The 19575-nt window shown below is 42.6% G+C and overlaps 2 protein-coding genes across 3 annotated transcripts in view; one reads left to right on the top strand and one right to left on the bottom strand.

Moving 5' to 3' along the window:
* Positions 1 to 14996, top strand: gnao1b (guanine nucleotide binding protein (G protein), alpha activating activity polypeptide O, b). Its single transcript, XM_088992583.1, has 8 exons — positions 1 to 446; positions 605 to 647; positions 4498 to 4639; positions 10770 to 10930; positions 12835 to 12963; positions 13046 to 13175; positions 14502 to 14655; positions 14728 to 14996. Exons 1-8 carry the CDS (start codon positions 329 to 331, stop codon positions 14913 to 14915), a joined length of 1065 nt encoding a protein of 354 aa, XP_088848709.1. The 5' UTR covers positions 1 to 328; the 3' UTR covers positions 14916 to 14996.
* cog4 (component of oligomeric golgi complex 4) overlaps positions 13907 to 19575 on the bottom strand; it is a 16907-nt gene continuing 11238 nt past the window's right edge. The window contains exons 19-20 of one of the 2 annotated variants that reach the window (XM_088992577.1): positions 18933 to 19095; positions 13907 to 14405 (exon numbers count right to left, since the gene is read on the bottom strand). In XM_088992577.1, the coding sequence (XP_088848703.1) occupies positions 18961 to 19095 (135 nt within the window). In that variant the 3' untranslated portion in view covers positions 13907 to 14405; positions 18933 to 18960. Of the gene's footprint in view, positions 14406 to 16860; positions 19096 to 19575 lie in introns of those variants that run through there. The other variant, XM_088992576.1, reaches the window with a different exon arrangement.

Below are 19575 nucleotides of genomic sequence, written 5' to 3' on the forward strand. Positions count from 1 at the left end.
CCCGCGCCCCCTCCCATCGCTCCTCTACAGACTCCCCACCTAACAACCTCAGCCGCGCAGCTAGGCTCTCTCACAACGACCCCACCCCGCCCCCAACCCCCCTGAAAGAGGGGACGGAGCGAGACACACATCGAGGAAGAAGAAAAAGAAGAGGGGGAAAAATAGAAGATCGCTTCGGGTTGCCCTCAATCCGGGCCTACTAATGCTGTAGCATAGAGAGGAAGAGCGACGACAACGCACTGATTGAGGAGTCGGCGTCGCGTGGTGGACCAAGGCGGAACCCGTGGGGGGAACACGACGCTTGTTCTTTCGCTTGTTCGCTACCATCATGGGATGTACGCTGAGCGCCGAGGAGCGAGCTGCTCTGGACCGGAGCAAGGCCATCGAGAAGAATCTGAAGGAGGACGGGCTGGTGGCGGCCAAGGACGTCAAGCTGCTACTGCTCGGTAAGACTCGATCTTCCCTACCTTCTAATCAGTAAGCAGACCACCGTCCCGGCACGCCCTCCCCGCTTCTCCACACGCTGTGCCCGGTCGGACCGGTGGTGCTCTCCGTGGTACTGATTTCACCACTAGCCGCCCCCTTTGCTGTGTGTTCTTTCCAGGCGGTGGAGAGTCCGGCAAAAGCACCATCGTCAAACAAATGAAGTAAGTCCCTCTGAGTTTTTCCTCCCCCGTTTTATTTTATTATTAGTACTGCTTCTTTATGCTTTAATAGGGCCTCGAAACACCCACTCCGCACCTCCTCCTCCCTCCTCCCCTTCCTTCCTCTCGGTTGAGCCGCCATGTTTCCAGAGGCCGAAGCCCGCGAGAAGTGCCCGGAGGCTGGCGCACCTTTCGGCCGGGGAGGAGAGGCCCCGGTCGGTCGGCGGGTGCTGTTCGCTCGGCCCTGGTGCTGAAATGTACTTAACGAGGCTTTAGAGTTGTGGCAGGGGCGGGGTGGGGAGACTTTCGGGCTAGTGTAGCGACTGTACTGTGGTGTAGTGTGGGTGTTGTTCCTCTCTCCCCTCCGAGTGTGTGTTCGTGTGTGAGGTCAGTGCGGCTCCATTAGTGAATACCTCTGCTTTTAATCTTAATGGCTTTAAGTGCCCGATATCGGCGCGAGTACTTTGCCTATAAAAGAGGATTTACGTAGAAATATGGCTCGGAAAACCACATCTAAACCTAAGCTAAATCACTCTTTGATGTTTTTAAATCACTGTTGTTGCTCGGCCCTAAACCTCTTAGTGAAGTTTCGAGATGTATTCAGGAGGAATCATGAAGTCTATTGTATATTTTTTAATGTGAAGCTTCTCCGCAGTGCGTTTCCTCTCCTCCACCCCCCCCCTCGCTGCTTCCTCTTCTTCCTTCACCTCTTTACCCTTTTAGATTTCTGTTTTCCACAATGACATTGAACGCAAAACCCAGGGCTAGATGGTCCCGATAGTTGTTTTGCCACCCTCTCACTCCTTCATTTTTTTTTGTTTCAACCACAATTACAAAGATGCGAGAGCAAGATGGACCTTGGATATCTATTAAGAGATACATGGAAACGATAGTTGCGTCGTTAGATACATCCGGTGCCATCCATAATTATTGTCACACCTGGTTAACATGTTACCAAATGAATGTAGTTTTTATTGCAGAATTATACTCTCATACAGACAATTGTAGAAATATTTCACCATACAGGTCACACACTGGACTGACTTGTGTGTGGGCAATTTGGGATCATCCCCATTCGATGACGGTGCGGGTTTGGGTGTTGATGGTTGTTTGTCACGATATATGCCTTCTGACTAACTTGCAACCAGTTCATGGTGTCGTTTGCCCTCTACCCAAATTGAAATGGGATAGTCTCCAACAACACTTTATGACCCTGTTCAGGATTAGCAATGTTGAAAATGAATGGATGGTTCACCAGGCACAGAAACTGTAGCTACTAGCATGCCAATCAGACCTCAACCCCCTAAAAATCTTTGAAAAAAAGCAAAATAGGAGAGTGTGGACATTGTGCAAAAATTATTCGTCGTCAGTCGCCTTTTCTGCATTCTTCCATCTTGTGAAATAGTATAGAAGAAGATGAGGTAATGTTTTGTTGGCAAAAGGGTGTTGAATAGCATTGACATCAGAGGGGCTAAAGATTGTAGCATATCTGATTTGATGTTAAATAATTTAATGTGAAATATTTTTTCTTAAAGTGGTATCATTTTTCACCCACTGAATATATACATAGTAGTTGAATTATAGGTTAGATTTTCCTCCTTAAAAAGGTCTAATATTATTTATATAAAAAGTTAAATTTCTTCAATATTAAAGAACCAGCAGTACCAATAATTATGATGATAGAAAGGGAGGAATTGATAACTGGTAGGTAACTTGATAGAAGGGTAGGTAGAAAGCTAGTTTGAGATACAGTACAGAAAAGCTGGATGCAAAGATAGATGACAAGTAGATGCAGTACATAGATGTAAAGCTGAATAGATCCAGGGATAGAAAATGCGTCCATTTTTGCAAAATGACAGTGTTATGGCAATTCGCTATACAAACGCATGTTAATGACCCTAACAGACAGTGTGTGTTATTCATCCCACGATGAAACTTGAATGGCTGTACATCGATGCAGTTTTCATTTAAATATAGCACAAAAATAACACATGTGACGTTCCTGATGTTGTCAAAATATATTCGGCCATTCTATGTCAGCTGGGCAGACAATGTTGGTAAAGCCATAAAAAAAGAAAAATTCAAAATGGCTCTTGCTTGTAACGTAACATAGAGGAGGTAAAAAATGGAGTCTCACAGGATATGAATAATTGAACTGAAAAAAGCCAGCCCATTTGGCAGGGTCGCGGCGGCGATGCACTAACTTGTGGTCGTCACTCACAGCTGCAGATATGTCAGAGAATTTCTATTTTTAAACTTACGTGTGATTGGTTCACGCGGCAGATTCGGTAAAGCTTTGAAAATGACGTTTTGGAACCACAACATTTATATTGTATGTTGTAACAAAAGGAATTTGTTACAACATACGCATGTTTGGGATTCGATTTTGTAATAGCAAAATGTAATATAGGGAAAGAGATGATCATTTAGATATATACTGTGACTGGAAGATAAAGCATCTTAAAGGACTGAAGTTCTGTTTGTGATGTAATGTAAGGAAAGTGATGCCCATTTCACTGTAAGATCAGAGCATTGTCATCAAATGGTGAGTATCGTTTTTGCGTTTTTGAATGTTGCTGTGCCTATTACCATGTTGTGTTTGGGAGACTTTTACTGAGCGAGTTGCTTCTGAACCCACAAAGGGACATATGTCTTCTTGTGCCGGTCCCAAGACCGGATAAATACTGAGGGTTGTGTCAGGAAGGGCATCCGACGTAAAAGCTTGGCCAAAACAAACATGCGGATCAAACCTCGAAAGATGGAGGACACTAATTTGCTGTGGCGACCCCGTCAAGGGAAAAGCCGAAAGGAAAAGAAGAAGACACGATCACAAAATTTACATTTAGGACATCCACCATCCATTTTCTGATCCGCGTATCCTCATAAGGGTCACGGACATGCAAGAGTCTATCCCCGCTGTCTTCAGCAGGGTACACATTGAACTGGTAGTCAGCTAATCTCATGGCCTGAACAAACAAACTTTCATACTAGAACGTCGGGACAATTTAGAGTGTGCCATTCACGTGGTGCACAGGGGTCATGCACCCATCCATCCATTTTCTAACCCGCTTTTTCCTCACAAGGAGACAGGAGCCAACCCCAGCTGTCTTCAGGCATTCAGCAGGGGACACCCTGAACTGACGAACAACCATCTATGCTCACACTCATACTTAGAGACAATTTTGAGTGTTCCATTAATCTGCCATGGCTGTTTAGGGAATGTGGGAGTAAACCGGAGTATTGGGAAAAAAAAACATTTGGGCGCAGACAGAACATGCAAAGTCCACACAAAAAGGCCACAGCTGGAATTAAACCTGGTATCTGCACTGCGAGGTCAATGCGCAAACCACTGGCCCACTGGGCGGCCGCCTACATTGAGTCTTTCCAAAGTCTTTCCAAGTCAATCCAAACATTTTGACAAGTGTCATGTGTGAAGTTAACCACTGTCCTTATTGGATTGGATTTGGATTGGATTTGGATTGGATTTATCTTTATTAAAAGACATCAAACATTGAAACAAGAAAACCTTGGGATCTAAACCATGCTGATGAAATTGTTGCGTAAACTGCTAATAGCTATTCGCAGCACGGACTCTTTATTAATTCAATCCTCACTCGCTGTGGTTTGTGCGTCTTTTCCACTTCTCATCCATAATTACACAATTCAATTTTGCACACAGCCAGCTGCACAAAATATTAAAAAGCACTAACCTCCCACCCCAATGCTGCAAAGTCACAATCAATGAGTGGATTTTCATTCTGTATGATGGTTAAAAGATGACTGGTTGAGGTCCAACAGCAACATATGGCAGAATGGGACATTTTCCTGTGCTGATATCTGTGTGCGCCTGCAGGATTATCCATGAAGATGGCTTCTCTGGGGATGACGTGAAGCAGTACAAGCCAGTGGTCTACAGCAATACCATCCAGAGCTTGGCAGCCATCTTACGAGCCATGGACTCGCTGGGAATCGAGTTTGGAGACAAGGATCGAAAAGTCAGTTGCATCCAGGCTTAAAACGCTCCCACATGCATTAAAATGACGTAAAGATGACACTAAGACGACCGTAAAGATCCAAATGGTTGGAGATTTAAAAGCAATATTTAAGATATGGCAAATACATAAACATTTTTTACATGGAAATATAATATCTATCTATCTATCTATCTATCTATCTATCTATCTATCTATCTATCTATCTATCTATCTATCTATCTATCTATCTATCTATCTATCTATCTATCTATCTATCTATCTATCTATCTATCTATCTATCTATCTATCTATCTATCTATCTATCTATCTATCTATCTATCTATCTATCTATCTATCTATATATATATATTGTGCTGGTGCAAGTGTGGTTTGTTATGTGGCAGGCTGTGCCACATATCAGTGGCTGTATCAGTTGGTCAACTTCATTATTATTATCATCTTTACTATATTTGTCAAATCACCCCCAGGGTGCTATCACAGATTGTCGGACTAGAGGTGTAAAGGCAGCCTCTCATGGCGCTTTTCAATTGAGCTGGTTCCACACCAAGATAGCCTCACTTGGCCCCAAGTGGTCGCTTTTACAGGGCAGTTAAAATAGAACGGCTTTTAAGAACCATCTCAGTTGGTTCTAAAATGGCGACTGTCTAGGTTGTTTTGTCATTGTCCGCAGATTAGCCAACAGTGGTATACAATGGAACTCTGCTTTTACGGCCGTTACTAAAGTCATGCATACAATATGTAAATCAACAAGGCTGAACCATATTTAAATTGGACATTTCAAGATTGAGGGGCGGCCCGGTAGTCGAGTGGTTAGCACACTGGCTTCACAGTGCAGAGGTCGCCGGTTCGCGTCCCGGTCCGGCCTCCCTGTGTGGAGTTTGCATGTTCTCCCCGGACCCGCGTGGGTTTTCTCCGGGTCCTCCGGTTTCCTCCCACATTCCAAAAATCAGGCAGATTGAAGGCTCCAAATTGTCCCTCGGTGTGAGTGAGAGAGTGACTGTTGTATGTCTTTGTGTGCCCTGCGATTGGCTGGCAACCAATTCAGGGTGTCCCCCGCCTCGTGCCCGAAGACAGCTGAGATAGGCTCCAGCAACCCCCGCGACCCTAATGAGGAATAAGCGGTACGGAAAATGAGATGAGATGAGATGAGAGATTTCAAGATTGAGCTAAAGCCTTTCCACAACGTATGCGTCGCTCGCTGGGTGTCATTCACTTGAATGAGGTCTGGAGTCCCGCCACTCACCCGGCACGATGGTTTTGACCCTCACATTGGGCTCGGGGACTTTAAGCCGGTGCCGGACGGCTTCGGGTGCCGCCCAGTGAAAGACTAAGAGCTGTTGGCTCCTTGAGGTGGTTCAATGAATGAAAGTGTGCTCTCCATGCAGAATGAACAAGCCCTGGCAAGACACTCTCTTAATCACTATAGCACTATGTCTTCCAGTGGTGGGCCGTCGGGGCTTGCAAAGCTTTTTCTGCTGTCCTAAAAATATCTGAATCAAAGACTAATGTCAATTATAATTTGTCCATGAATTCTTAATACATAATTCTAAATTGTCTTTGAACATCCTTTCATTGCTTTTCCTCTGTTGTGCTGCTTCCAGATGTGTTTTTGAATTGAAGTACATTTAACCAATCACATTTCATTTGTTGCCAGGCTCTGGAACATATGTAATTGTAAACATGGTTCACTATTGCTATAAAACAATATCTGTGTCTTTACACTGTATTTTTGCATTAATGACAGGGAGTCGGCCACAGGTTGTGTCTCGATTGTGTGTTTCACTGCTTTAAACCTGGAAATAGATTTTCCATGTACGTATATGTGAAACCTTCCATGCATTTGATAGGCTGTACAAGTTCAGTGGTGTGGTGGTGTTTGGGTGTACCGACACATTTATTTTGCTGCCCTTTTCCTCAATCAATTACGCACACGTGAGCTAAGAAAATGTTATAAAATGTATAAAATGTTAAGCACTCAAAACGAGCATGCTACATGAATCTTTTTGGTAAGTTCATAAGCATGTAAAGTAGTACTAAAACAATAATTGCTTTCAGTCAAACAAAACTTTTGCTCATTTGTATATATGTATGTTTATAGATGATCTAAAGTCACCCTTTTAAAGTCATGCACATATTTTGTCCTATCGTGTCGCTGATCCAAATGTGAAATAATTGCTGCTGTTGACTGGAACTACTTTTTTATTATGTCACTGACGTTTTAATGCAATTTTATGCAACAAAATTGCCGAAACAACAACCAGTGCCACCATCTTTGATGTCATAGACAGATCATGGTGGTGCAAGTCGATGGTGAAATGTGCACTTTCCCAATACTGCAATTTTCACATGCTTTTGTAACGCTTCAACACGACGTGGACGACGAGGTGGGCGCTTTAGTCAGGAACATAAGGTGGTTATTGTTCACACTCTCCTTTTTTTGCCCCACTGATATGGCGTACATATTCCTGCGACAACACCCTCTTATAAATGTATTATTATAAAAAAACAACTTCACTCATCTTTTTGAAGTGAAATTATGCTTTTTCTTTGATTAAAAAAACTACAACACTGTAATATTGGATTGAATTAGCCTTTATTAGTCGCAGTTGAGAAATTTACATTTCACAGCAGCAATGTTATGAAAGAGAAAAGGAAAGGAAGTAGAAAAACAAAATACAGGAGCTGCTGTAACGGCATCCACTCTCGCTGTGCCATCTTGAAGTAAAAAAAACAACAACAACAAAAAACCTAAATACCTAATAATGTGACACAAAACAAAAGACACAGACTGTCATTCCATCTTAAACACTTTCTGCACCCTCTTTGTTGCGTGAGGCAGCACTAGATGAAAGAGGAGAGGATCAAAGCGTCCTTTTCACCAGTGGATCAGAGACTTCATGGTGGAATGTGCACGTCTGCTACAAGCTAAATGTTGAAAGCAAACACGAAGCTGTAACATACATTGGCGAAAAGAGATTGTCTCACATCTCCTGTCCCACGTGAATCCGCTTCAATTCCAAGCCGCGACAGTTCCACATACGCATCAGAGCTCTATGCTGTTTGTTATCAGGACATCTGGCATGAAAATCAAGACATGACATTTTCTCCATATTGCCAACTTCTAGTAATCAGAAATGAGGTACAGTGATTTATTTCCCTAAAATATATTTCATATTATTGTGGGCATAATGCTAATGACCATTATGCAGTTTGAACATGAACTAATTCACGCACTCTGTGACCTGATAACATAAGCTGTCCACTGTCGTAACCGCTGTCCCTGAAATGGTTAAAAACTCCATTTAGAAATATATTATTATTTTTATAAGCTTCATTAAGGGTGTCTTAATTATTCATTTGCTCGGAAAAAAAATATGTAAGCAGTGAAAAATACACATCTATAGAGATATTTTTCACTTTTCTAGCAAGATTTAAAACAGACCATAATGTTCACATTGGGTCTAGTTTGCCACTGTGTTAGATCACATCCACTTTTCTTTTAACAATTTTCAATAAACGTTTAAGAACATTGTAGAATAATTGTTGGAGCTCTGTGGGTGGAATTATTTCCCATTCTTGCTTGATATACAGCTTCTACTATTCATCAGTCCAGAGTTTCATTATGCGCTACACATTTTCAATGCAGGACAGCTTCAGAAAATTGTGCAAAGTGGACTCGTCAGACCACAGAACACTTTTTCCGTTTTGCAGTCAGTCAGTCCATCTTCGATAGACAAGCCGGCGCCGTTTCTGCGTGTTGTTGGTAAAATGACTTTGGCTTTGCATAGGAGAGTTGCACTTGCGGATATGACGCCCAACTGTATTTATTGACATTGGTTTTCTAAAGTGTTCCTGAGCCCCTGTGGCGATATCGTTTACACATTGATGTCGGTTTTTGATGCAGTGCCGCCTGCGGGATTGAAGGTCACGGGCATTCACTGTTGGATGTCGGCATTGCCGCTTACATGCAGCGATTTGTTGAGATTCTCAAAGCCTTTTGATGATATTGTGGACCGCAGTTGTTGAAGTCCTTATGGAGCTTACACTTGTATATTGTCATGAAATCGGTTTGACTATTTTGTCACGCAGTTGCCCACAAAGAGGTGAACCGCCTCTCATCTTTGCTTGTGAATGACTGAGCAATTCAGGGAAGACCCCCTCCACCCCCAATCATGGCACCCACCAGTTCCCAGTTCTCCTGCTCAACTCTGGGGGGTTCCAAATAGGTTTTTGGGTTAGGATTTGTGAACTTTCTCAGTCTTTTTGTGCCACTATCTCAGCTTTTCTGGAACATATTGCAGATTTGCATACATGTTAAAGGACAACCGACATCACTTTTGTGATTCTTAACTGACATCAGAAAAACGTTTTATAGCATCTAAAATACCCAAAACACGCAGTATAGTATTTTTATTCAAATGCAAAACACTAATAAAAATGACTTCAAGTGTCCAAAATCCGCAAAAAAATGAGCTGCGAATTTGGCATTTTCAGAAAGTCCCGCCTCCAGTTCGTGATGTCACGCCAAGACGTTTTGCATTGCTGCAGGATCAAATCAATGGCTTCAGATTCGGAGAATATGCTTTCTTGTTACACATCCAGTTATGAATATGATTCAAATAGTTCTGAAGAGGAAAGCATACATGTTAGCAATCGATTAAAGAATTTATTCCGTGCCATTATGAGGCAACATTGAGGGGAGATGTCTCAATGAAAAAGAGGCACAAAATGTCGACCTCCTGTGGCCACCTCCGTTTCCACAGGCTGATAAATTCCTTATATGGAGCTTGGCCGCCGTCTTCTGGCGGCTTTTGGGTGCAACATGAGGTCCCCAGACCAAACAAGTACAGCAAAATACATTGACGTGATGGAAGGGCCGCTACAATACGTCTTTTTTATCGGTCAGGGGCGTTCCTTTAGTGACGTCACGTACGGACTCGTCACCAACTCAAAAAAAAGACTTCCTGAATATTCAGCGCGAGTCTTAAAACGTAAAATATAGCTATCTGAGGTGGAATCTTATTAAAATACGCTCAGTAGAAGTCATTTGAAGCCATTTTACAAATTATGGACACAACTTGTCCGGAGACATCGGTTGTCCTTTAAGTCTCACAATTTGGTCGGGAGACTCCCGATTTTGACCACAATACTCACAATAATTTGTAAGGTGAAACAAAAGAAAATGGAAAAAACTACATTCATTTTATAATAATTCAATGTACAAATAAACAATGAAAACATTTATGTGTTTTTTTTACTTTTAATTTACACTTTTGTAACGCTCACATTATTTTAACATGCACCACAGGTGGGTCGCTTTGCGTAGGTCGCAAATACGAAAATCTCCCGATTTATGATTTCTGAAACTTAACATGTCTGGCTTTGAAGTTCTAAGCTAACAATTATTTCAAAAAAAAGTACGATATTTATCAGTTTGAACATAAAGTAGCTTGTCTTTATACAGTATTCAATAAGATACAGGTGGAACATGATTATTTTCTAGTTTTGTTGATGTTGAACACAAAATTATTGTATACTCGGTTGAATTGGGTTTATAGTTTCATATTTGTCAACCGGGAAGCCCTTTTGAGATTATTTGGTGCAAGAAAGTCATGTATGTGTGCCCTGCGATTGACTGGCAACCCGTTAAGGTTGTACGTCGCCTACTGCCCGAAAATAGCTGGGATAGGCTCCAGCACGCCCGCGGCCCTTGTGAGGATAAACAGATCAGATAATGGATGGATGGGAGTACAAAATGGAACTGACAACTGCCTCAGTTGTAATATTTGTAAATTGAAATGTTAAAGTAAATCTCTCTAAAAATCAATATGAATGACAAACTCTAAAGAAATGAAATCTAAAAAAAATCTAAATAAATATATTTAAATAAAATCTATACAAATGAAAAACAATCTATATAGTTGAAAAAAATACATAATCTATAAATCTTTATAATAAATTTATATACATCTAAATCGATATTAAATGCAATATTGTGGGAAAGTCATCATTTCACCCTCATTAAGTTGGTGTTAGATTGAGATTTAGAAGAACGGCATCATTACTTAGAAAGGCATATCCCATAATAAATCCACTAATCTCTTCCAATGTATCATGTTTTCATTTCTAGGCGGATGCCAAACTGGTGTGTGATGTCGTGAGTCGCATGGAGGACACAGAGCCATACTCAGCGGAACTTCTCAGTGCCATGAAGCGGGTTTGGGCTGACGGCGGGACTCAGGAGTGCTTCAACCGAGCCCGCGAATACCAGCTCAACGACTCGGCTCAATAGTGAGAGGCTCAGAATTATACAAAAAAGAAGAAGAAAAAAAAACATTTCCGTTTAGTTCATTGAAAACTCCAAATTATTGTTAAATGCACATTTTGTAAAGTTTTGTACTATCTAGTGGTAAACCAATACAACTCGAAGACCTAAGATCAAGCGAATTTGGTGCAGAGAGAACAAATTTCGTAAACCTACCTAAAATTTCATAAAAGAATGAAAAATTATATGATACAACATATCGATTTTTATCTGATGTTGAAATTGATAATAATAATAATACATTGCATTTCTAAGCGCCTTTCAAAACTCTCAAGGTCACTTTACAGACACAGGATAAGTTTTTCTGTGGGTGAGCAGCGGCAGCCACACGCACCAGCCCTCAACTCTGAAGTAACTCAAATACATAGAAAGCTAGCTAATATATAGCTAATAGCTAGCCAGCCAGATAGCTAGTCAGATAGATAGCAAATAGCTAGCTAGGTAGCTAGTCAGAGAGTAAATAGCTAGCTAGGTAGGTAGCTAGCTAGATAGCCAGATAGCTAGGTTGAGCAGCAGCAGCCACACGCGCCAGCGTTCACTCAACCCGGAAGTAACTCATATACATAGAAAGCTAGCTAATATATAGCTAATAGCAAGCTAGCTAGATAGCTAGCCAAATAGACAACTAATAGTTAGCTAGATAGCTAATATATAGCCAGCTAGATCGATAATAGATAGCAAATAGCTAGCTAGCTAGTCAGAGAGTAAATAGCTAGCTAGGTAGCTAGGTAGCTAGATAGCCAGATACCTAGGTTGAGCAGCAGCAGCCACACGCGCCAAAAACTGCCCCGGTGAGAGGAAAAGTCACTATAATGGGAATATGAAACAAAGAAAATTGAAAAATCCACAAATGCTTACACATTGTCCCTTTTATAGTCAATGTGAGAGGGCCAATGACCATTCCAGGATTGGATTGGATTGGATATGCCTTTATTAGTCTCACAGTGGAGAAATTTACATTTCACAGCAGCAAAGTGATGAAAGGAATGAAAGTAGAAAAACGAAATACATGAGCTGCTGGAAAGGCAGCCACTCTCGCGGCGCCGTCTTGAAGTCAAAAGAACACAAAAAAAAAAGGATGTTCCCATCTTTCCCCAAATTCTTATGTGACAGGCTCCAACTCACCCACAACCCAAACGAGGATATCGAGGAAAAGGTTTCTTCAGCCGTCATCTGTACTTCTTTGAAGGTGTCGGATGTTTTGCGCCTCATCCGAAGAGCTTCGTCAGCGAACTATAGTTGTGCTGGTAACCCTGGCCCTATATCACTAATGGACGGGCGTGGCTGCCAGACCTCTGCCCTGATAGGTCCCTGCTCTAAGGTTAGGGGAGCAATGGTCAATCTGATTACCCCTATTGTAGTATCCCTAGCTCTAGTTTCGCCTCATTAGCATGACTAAGCCGACATGGTATCTGTCGTAAGCACGGTCTAATTTAAACCGTAAATCATTCATTCACTTCCAAATTATGTGCAATTTTTTCTTCCACTCCAGTGGTTTAAGGTCATGCTAATGAGGTGAAACCAGAGCCACGGATAGAACAATAGAGGTAATCAAATTGACTTCAGGGACTGGTCCACTGCTTCCCCAACCGTAGAGCAAGAACCTATCAGAGCAGAGGTCTAGCACAGCCAACCCTGTCCATTAGGGCTAGAGGGCCAGGGTTACGAGCACAACTTTAGTTTGCTGATGAAGCTTTTCGGATAAGGAGCGAAACGTCTGACACCTACAAAGAAGTACAGATGATGGCTTAAGAAACCTTTTCCTCGATGGACCGCTCCTGTACGACTGAGAGCCTACACAGACCAACAGAGGATAAAGGCTATAAACATGTGATGTTTTTTGACATTTCTTGTCCTTTGTCCTCACCAGCTACCTGGACAGTTTAGATCGGATCGGGGCAGCCGACTACCAGCCCACAGAGCAGGACATTCTGAGAACCCGAGTGAAGACCACCGGCATTGTGGAAACTCACTTCACCTTCAAAAACCTCCATTTCAGGTCGGTCAACCCTTGTAGCTGAGGCGCTTCTCTAAAACCCAGTTCAGGGATTCCAGCTCCCATTTGTCACATCATTCCGCAGGCTCTTTGACGTGGGAGGGCAAAGGTCAGAGAGGAAGAAGTGGATCCACTGCTTTGAGGATGTGACTGCCATCATCTTCTGCGTGGCCCTGAGTGGTTACGACCAAGTGCTCCATGAGGACGAAACAACTGTAAGTCTGATTTTTAATCAAGTGTTTTATATGAACTCATTCACTGCGAATTTATTCGGGGAATTGAAAAGCATGACGTGGAGTGCCATTTTCGAATTTGTTGGGGTTTTGGTTTTTCTTGCCTGGGCGCCGATAAAGTGTCGGTCAGACCTCTGGCAATGTTTTTCCCTTCCACGACGGGGCAGCATTTGCCTTTTGTCCTTGATAGCACTTTGTTACAGCTTCAGCTGTTGTTATATGTATGTAATATGTATGTATTGTATTTTGCACAGCCGCCCCCATTTTAAACTCAGATAACTCCAGACCCATATAACTTAGGAGTTAACTCATTTTTTTCGGTTGAAAGAAGACAATCTAAGGTTTCTTACACTCCATTGAATGCTTATGTTGCCCTAAAACTCAATATTCTGTGGGTCCTGCAATTTGAGTGAAAATGACAAAAACCCTGGCACTGGGGTGGACACATTTTTGCACATCATCAGAATCAGAAAACCTTTATTCGTCCCACAATGGGGAAATTTGCATCATCTGGCAGTGAATGAGTTAAGATGTAAATCGAGTGTGTGTGTGCGTGTGTGTGTGCGCGCGCGTGTGTGTGTGCGCGCGCGTGTGTGTGTGTGATACCTGCAATTCATTTGAAACATTTTGTGGCAAGGTTTTGCAATTTTAGAAGCAGGGTAACGGAACGAAATAAAACTCAGCTTTATTGTCAAATATGCTAATATGCATGACATGCAGCACAGATTAAATTAATGCCCACTCGGACCCTGCGTGCGAGGCATTTATAATGTGGCTAAAAAAGATAGACAATTGACAACAGACAATACATGTAATTGCTGCATGTAAAGTGAAGTAGTGTTGTATGTAAAGTGAGATAGTGTCGTATGTAAAGTGAGGTAGTGTAGTAATGCAAAAACAAACCAAAAAAAAGGTTGAAGTGAGGTCTTGCAGAAAAAAAAAGAGAAAAAAATAGAGTTCACGATGATAGTAAAGCGTGTAGCGTGTACTCCGAGGGTGAGTGTGGCAGTGGGAAGGGGCAGGGGGGGCTGGGAGGGAGTTGAGTATCCTGACTGCCTGGTGGCAGAAACTGTCCTTGAGCCTTCTGGTCTTGGCTCGGAGACTCCGCAGTCTCCTACCCGATGGCAGCAGGCTGAAGAGGGTGTGGGAGGGGTAGGTGGGATGGCCAGCGATCCTGATGGCTCTACGGGTGAGGCGGGTGTTGTAAATGTCCTGAATGGGGGGAGAGAGACACCGATGATCTTCTCACGATGCGCTGCAGACTCGCATCTCAAGCCACATTCCCTAAAACAAATCTTCTTGTGGCAGAACCGCATGCACGAGTCCCTCATGCTGTTCGACTCCATTTGCAACAACAAGTTCTTCATTGATACCTCCATCATCCTCTTCCTCAACAAGAAGGACCTCTTTGCGGAGAAGATCAAGAAATCCCCTCTGACCATCTGTTTTCCCGAATACACAGGTGACTGCTTAACTCACATTTGCCAATTCAACTCGCTTTCAACTTAACATACGTTGCTCTCGTTTCTTCCAGGTGCTAACACTTACGACGACGCGACTGCTTACATTCAGGTTCAGTTCGAAAGTAAGAACCGTTCTCCCAATAAAGAGATCTATTGTCACCTGACCTGTGCCACGGACACAGGAAACATCCAGGTAGTTTTCGATGCCGTCACCGACATCATTATCGCAAACAACCTGAGAGGGTGCGGCTTATACTGAGCACGACCGTCGTCGCAGACAGCGCGAGGCGTTATATCATTTTCATGGTACTTAAAAAAAACAAAACAAAAAAAAACCACACACACAAAAAACCACACAAACACCAAAATATGTAGTTCAACACGTCCAAAACGGACCCAAAGAGCTGCCGCCAGACGTCAGGTGGGATTCATGTCATGATTTTCTCCCCCTTCCTCTTCTTATGAGTTCACGACCCCCAGTTTTGTCTTTGAACGTTGCAATGATTTGCTGATGAGCGTAAACAAACAACCGGGGGAAGGGGTCAAGCAGCAGCGAATAACCCACCCCGCCCAACCCCCTGAGTATTGCCCGCTGCTCCGTTCAAGATGGCGCAGACGATGCTGGCAATACATCACGGGAAGCGGCGCTCTCATGGCCAGGAATCTGCCTCTAACCCCGCCCCCCTCCCCGCCATTCACATGAGCGAGTAGCCCGCAGGTCTTTCGCGCTCCTTTTCTCTTCTCTTTTGACAGAAAGAGAGTATTATCTTGCGTAGAGTGGCCTCCTGTAATTAGAGGACCGCCTGTAGGCCGAAAATATCTCATTGGGGTGGTAATCACGTTGGTGCCAACCATCAGAGAACAGATAGGGATCTTAGTCGGTTATTATTTCAGGTCTTGACCATTGAATTGTTGATTCTTTCAAGCTTCACGCCCCTTCCTCCAACCACATATTGGATTTGTACTCGTAGCCCTCAATGTGAATCTGTTTAGACATAGAAGACTGCACAAGGAGAATATCATGGGAGGCAGCCTCTGTCTCCAAGGGGACTATCGTATTCCAGGCCTCAATCTTAAAACATTCTCCCCGACGACTCATCTCACCCCCCTCGCCACGCAGAAGTAGAGCTCTCCATTTTCATTCCCAAACTCCGCCTTTCCTTCCCCATATACGCATCTCTCCTCATATTCAATCCAATCTCACCTTAAAAGCACCGTATTGTATATAAATATATTACGATTATACCGGATTTTTCTTTTTTTTACTGTAAATGTTTTTGTGCTGCACCCCCCCCCATCTTATTCTGTAGTTCATTGGTTGCTCTCATGTGGAATGTTTGTGCTGAGCCAATCGAATGTTGTGTTTACATTAAAGCTACACTTTTCCTAACTATTCCCGCCTGTGCGCTTTCATGCTCTCAACATCCACGCCGTAGTCAATTTAGGTTAGGTGGCGGAATGAGAACGTGTAGGGCATGGTGTCAAAGTCAAGGCAAGCGGGCCAAATCCGGCCCGCCAAATCATTTTTTTTCGGCCCGCGAAAGCAAATCAAACCTGTTAAATTCCATGATGATTGCTAAAATCCGAGCCAAAATTTCATATTTTTGGATGTCAACCACAATGAAAGTCATTATTCTTGACTTCAGATTTGAAAACGAGTTATTCATTAATTTGCTGTGCGCTCTATATGTAATATTTGAAGTGATTTAAACATTCTAATGGGTTCCCCAAATTCATAACGGCCCTCGAGAGGAAACCATAACTACAATGTGGCCCGCGGCAAAAAATGATTTTGACACCCCTGGTGTAGGGCATCCAGAAGATTGGGAGCAGCTCATATTTGTGTGTGTGTGTGTGTGTGTGTGGCGAGGCTCGCTGAGACCCATTATCCAATCGGGATGAACATGAGAAATATGGCACGGGCGAGCGCCTCGCCATTTATTAGGTTAAAAGTGTTCTCACCCCAGAGACAAGCGGCCATTCCTTTATTGAATGCGAGGCTGGATCAGCTGTCTGACCCGCTTCTGTCACTTTCATGGCTGCGATGTTCATTACGGCATTGCGGCCGCGGCCTCCTTTTCACACAATTACAGGTTGCTCCTCCCCACGTGACGCCATTAATAGACCTTTTAATTACACATTTCAAAGTCTTCTCATATTTAACACGAGCACTCAGTCACATGTAGGTCAAAACCTGTACCAGACTGATGCCACCCTGTCGCGTTATGGAACCTTATAACAGAGTACAGGAGGATACTTTGATGAAATTTCCACATCTCTGTACATCACTTCATTGTTAATAACACGGGTATTTTTTAATGACATTTCCCACCATTAATCATTGTGATTGCAAATTCAAATCACAAAAACTGATTTTTAAAGGAAAAACCTGAACCGCGGAGCGTATTGCAGGAGAACAGTCCCGCCTTCAGCAACAAATGATGAAAACATCTAACACTGGAGGCGGGGACAAAAAAGGGCTAACCTTCCGCAACCTGTGCTGTCAAGAACACGCAAAGACAGCACGTGGCAAACCAGGAGGTCAAATGGATTGGATTAGCCTTTAAAGGACAACCGACGTCACTTTTTTGTTTCCTAACTGACATCAGAAAAACGTTTTATAGCATCTAAAATATCCAAAACACGCAGTATGATATTTTTAGTCAAATGCAAAACACCAATAAAAATGACTTAAAGTGTCTAAAAAGTACTTCAATTTGAAACCGGCTTTCTTGTTACTCATCCAGTTATGAATATGATTCAAATAGTTCTGAAGAGGAAAGCATACATGTTTGCAATCGATTAAATAATTTATTCCGTGTCATTTTGAGGCATCAGGGGTGGGAAATGTCGCACCCAAAAAAGGCAGAACATGGCGGCAAAGCCGTGTAAGGAATTACACAGGGTGATTAATTCCTTACATGGAGCTTTGTCACCCTCTTCTGCCTCTTTATGGTCCTACATGACGTTTTCAGACCAAAGTACAGCAAAATGCATTGATGTGATGGAAGGACTGCTACAATGTGTCCTTTTTTTCTCTTCGGCCAGGGGCTTCAGTGACGTAACGTACGGACTCGTCACCAACTCAAAAACAAGACTTCCGGAATATTCAGCGCGAGTCTTAAAACGTAAAATATAGCTATATGCGGTGGAATCTTTGTAAAATACGTTCAGTACAAGTCATTTGAAGCCCTTTTACAAATTAGGGATACAACTTGTCCGGAGAGGTCGGTTGTCCTTTAATAGTCTCACAGTGGAGAAATGTACATTTCACAGCAGAAAAGTTATGAAAGGAAGAGGAAAGGAAGAAGTAGAAAAACAAAATACAGGAGCTGCTGGAAAGGCAGCCACTATCTTACAGTCAAAACAACAACAAAACAACAAAATAATATGACAACACAAAGACACAGTCATTCAATATTCAGTCTTTGTTGTGTGAAGCAGTTCTGGATGAAAAAGGAGAGGATCAAAGTGTCCTTTTCATCAGTGGATCAAGGACGTCATGGTGAAATGTGCACGTCTGCTACAAGCCAAATGTTGAAAGCAAACACGAAGGAAGCTGTAGCATCCATTGCAAAAATAAATTGTCACATCTCCTGTCCCATGTGAATCCCCTTCAATTCCAAGTCGCAACACTTCCACATACGCACCATGAAAGAGGCAACATGCGATATTAGATAAAACCAAGAAAGCCACGTGATTGTTATATTTAGTGTAAGAAATGCCGATATTATTTTAAAGTGCCTCCCCCTGTAGGGATTGACTGTAACTACCCGAGTGTCTTCCATTCATGAATGGCAATCAATTTATACTTTCAAGCTTTTTAAACCTGATTTCGACCCTAGATTTCAACATAAACGATAACTGTCATTTCTGAGTGAGGACAAAGATTACTACCATATTCCTCAACGCACACATGGGCAAGTTTACAGTGTCATCAAACGTCAGTATTCATTAGCTTAGGCAGATGGTTAACATGATGGCCATGCTCCCATGTTCTGGAGTAAACTAAAATAAATACTATTTATCAAAATTGCAGATGGTCACTTAATCCACCCGCCCCCAATAGTTACGTACATTTAAATCTGAGCATTAATTAAGCACAGAAAGTATCACACCATTTGACTCAAGTAATATAATACAAGGTGACTATCGGTTGACAGTCCTTCATCCAAGAATGCAGCAAATGTCTGTCCGACATGATGTTCGCCTCACTGAATTCATTTTAATCTATAGATATATATTTTTTAACCTGCATTGTCTATGGGAAATGTACCGCTAATTTCAGCTCGCCGGTCGACGGGTCATAGTCGCAGCCTCTTGATATCCTCACTTCGGAAGTCAATGCGCAGTGCGAGAACTTGGCGTACCTCCGCCGGGGTCAAACGCCACGTCAAAGGTCCGGAGTTTGACCCCCAGTAGTCCAAGATCTCGGTTACCTGCAGAACACAGAAAATGTTATAAACTAATCAGCGATAGGTCGAAATTGGTGATATCAAGAGGCAATATTAAAGACGGGTTATTGGGGTAAATATAAACAATCATTCCCATTCACAATTTTGAGACTTCAATTAACCTAGAGAAAATCCATACAAGCAGAGGGAGGAAATGAATGTGAATTGGGGTGTAACAAAAACCCATTTAAAGGACAACCGACACCATTTTTTTGTTTCCTAACTGACATCAGAAAAACGTTTTATAGCATCTAAAATACCCCAAACACGCAGGCTGATATTTTTAGTCAAATGCAAAACACCAATAAAAATGACTTAAAGTGTCCCAGAACTACTTCAAAATGACTTCGGGATGGCGAGTTTCAGGAGCCCCCCCCCCGTGATGTCTCGCCAAGACGTCCTGCATTGCTGGAGAATCAAAACAATGGCTTCAGATTCGGAGAATATGCTTTCTTGTTACTCATC

This window comes from Hippocampus bargibanti, linkage group LG03, assembly GCF_051943395.1.
Source record: "Hippocampus bargibanti isolate YZ-2025 linkage group LG03, ASM5194339v1, whole genome shotgun sequence".
Lineage (NCBI taxonomy): Eukaryota > Metazoa > Chordata > Actinopteri > Syngnathiformes > Syngnathidae > Hippocampus > Hippocampus bargibanti.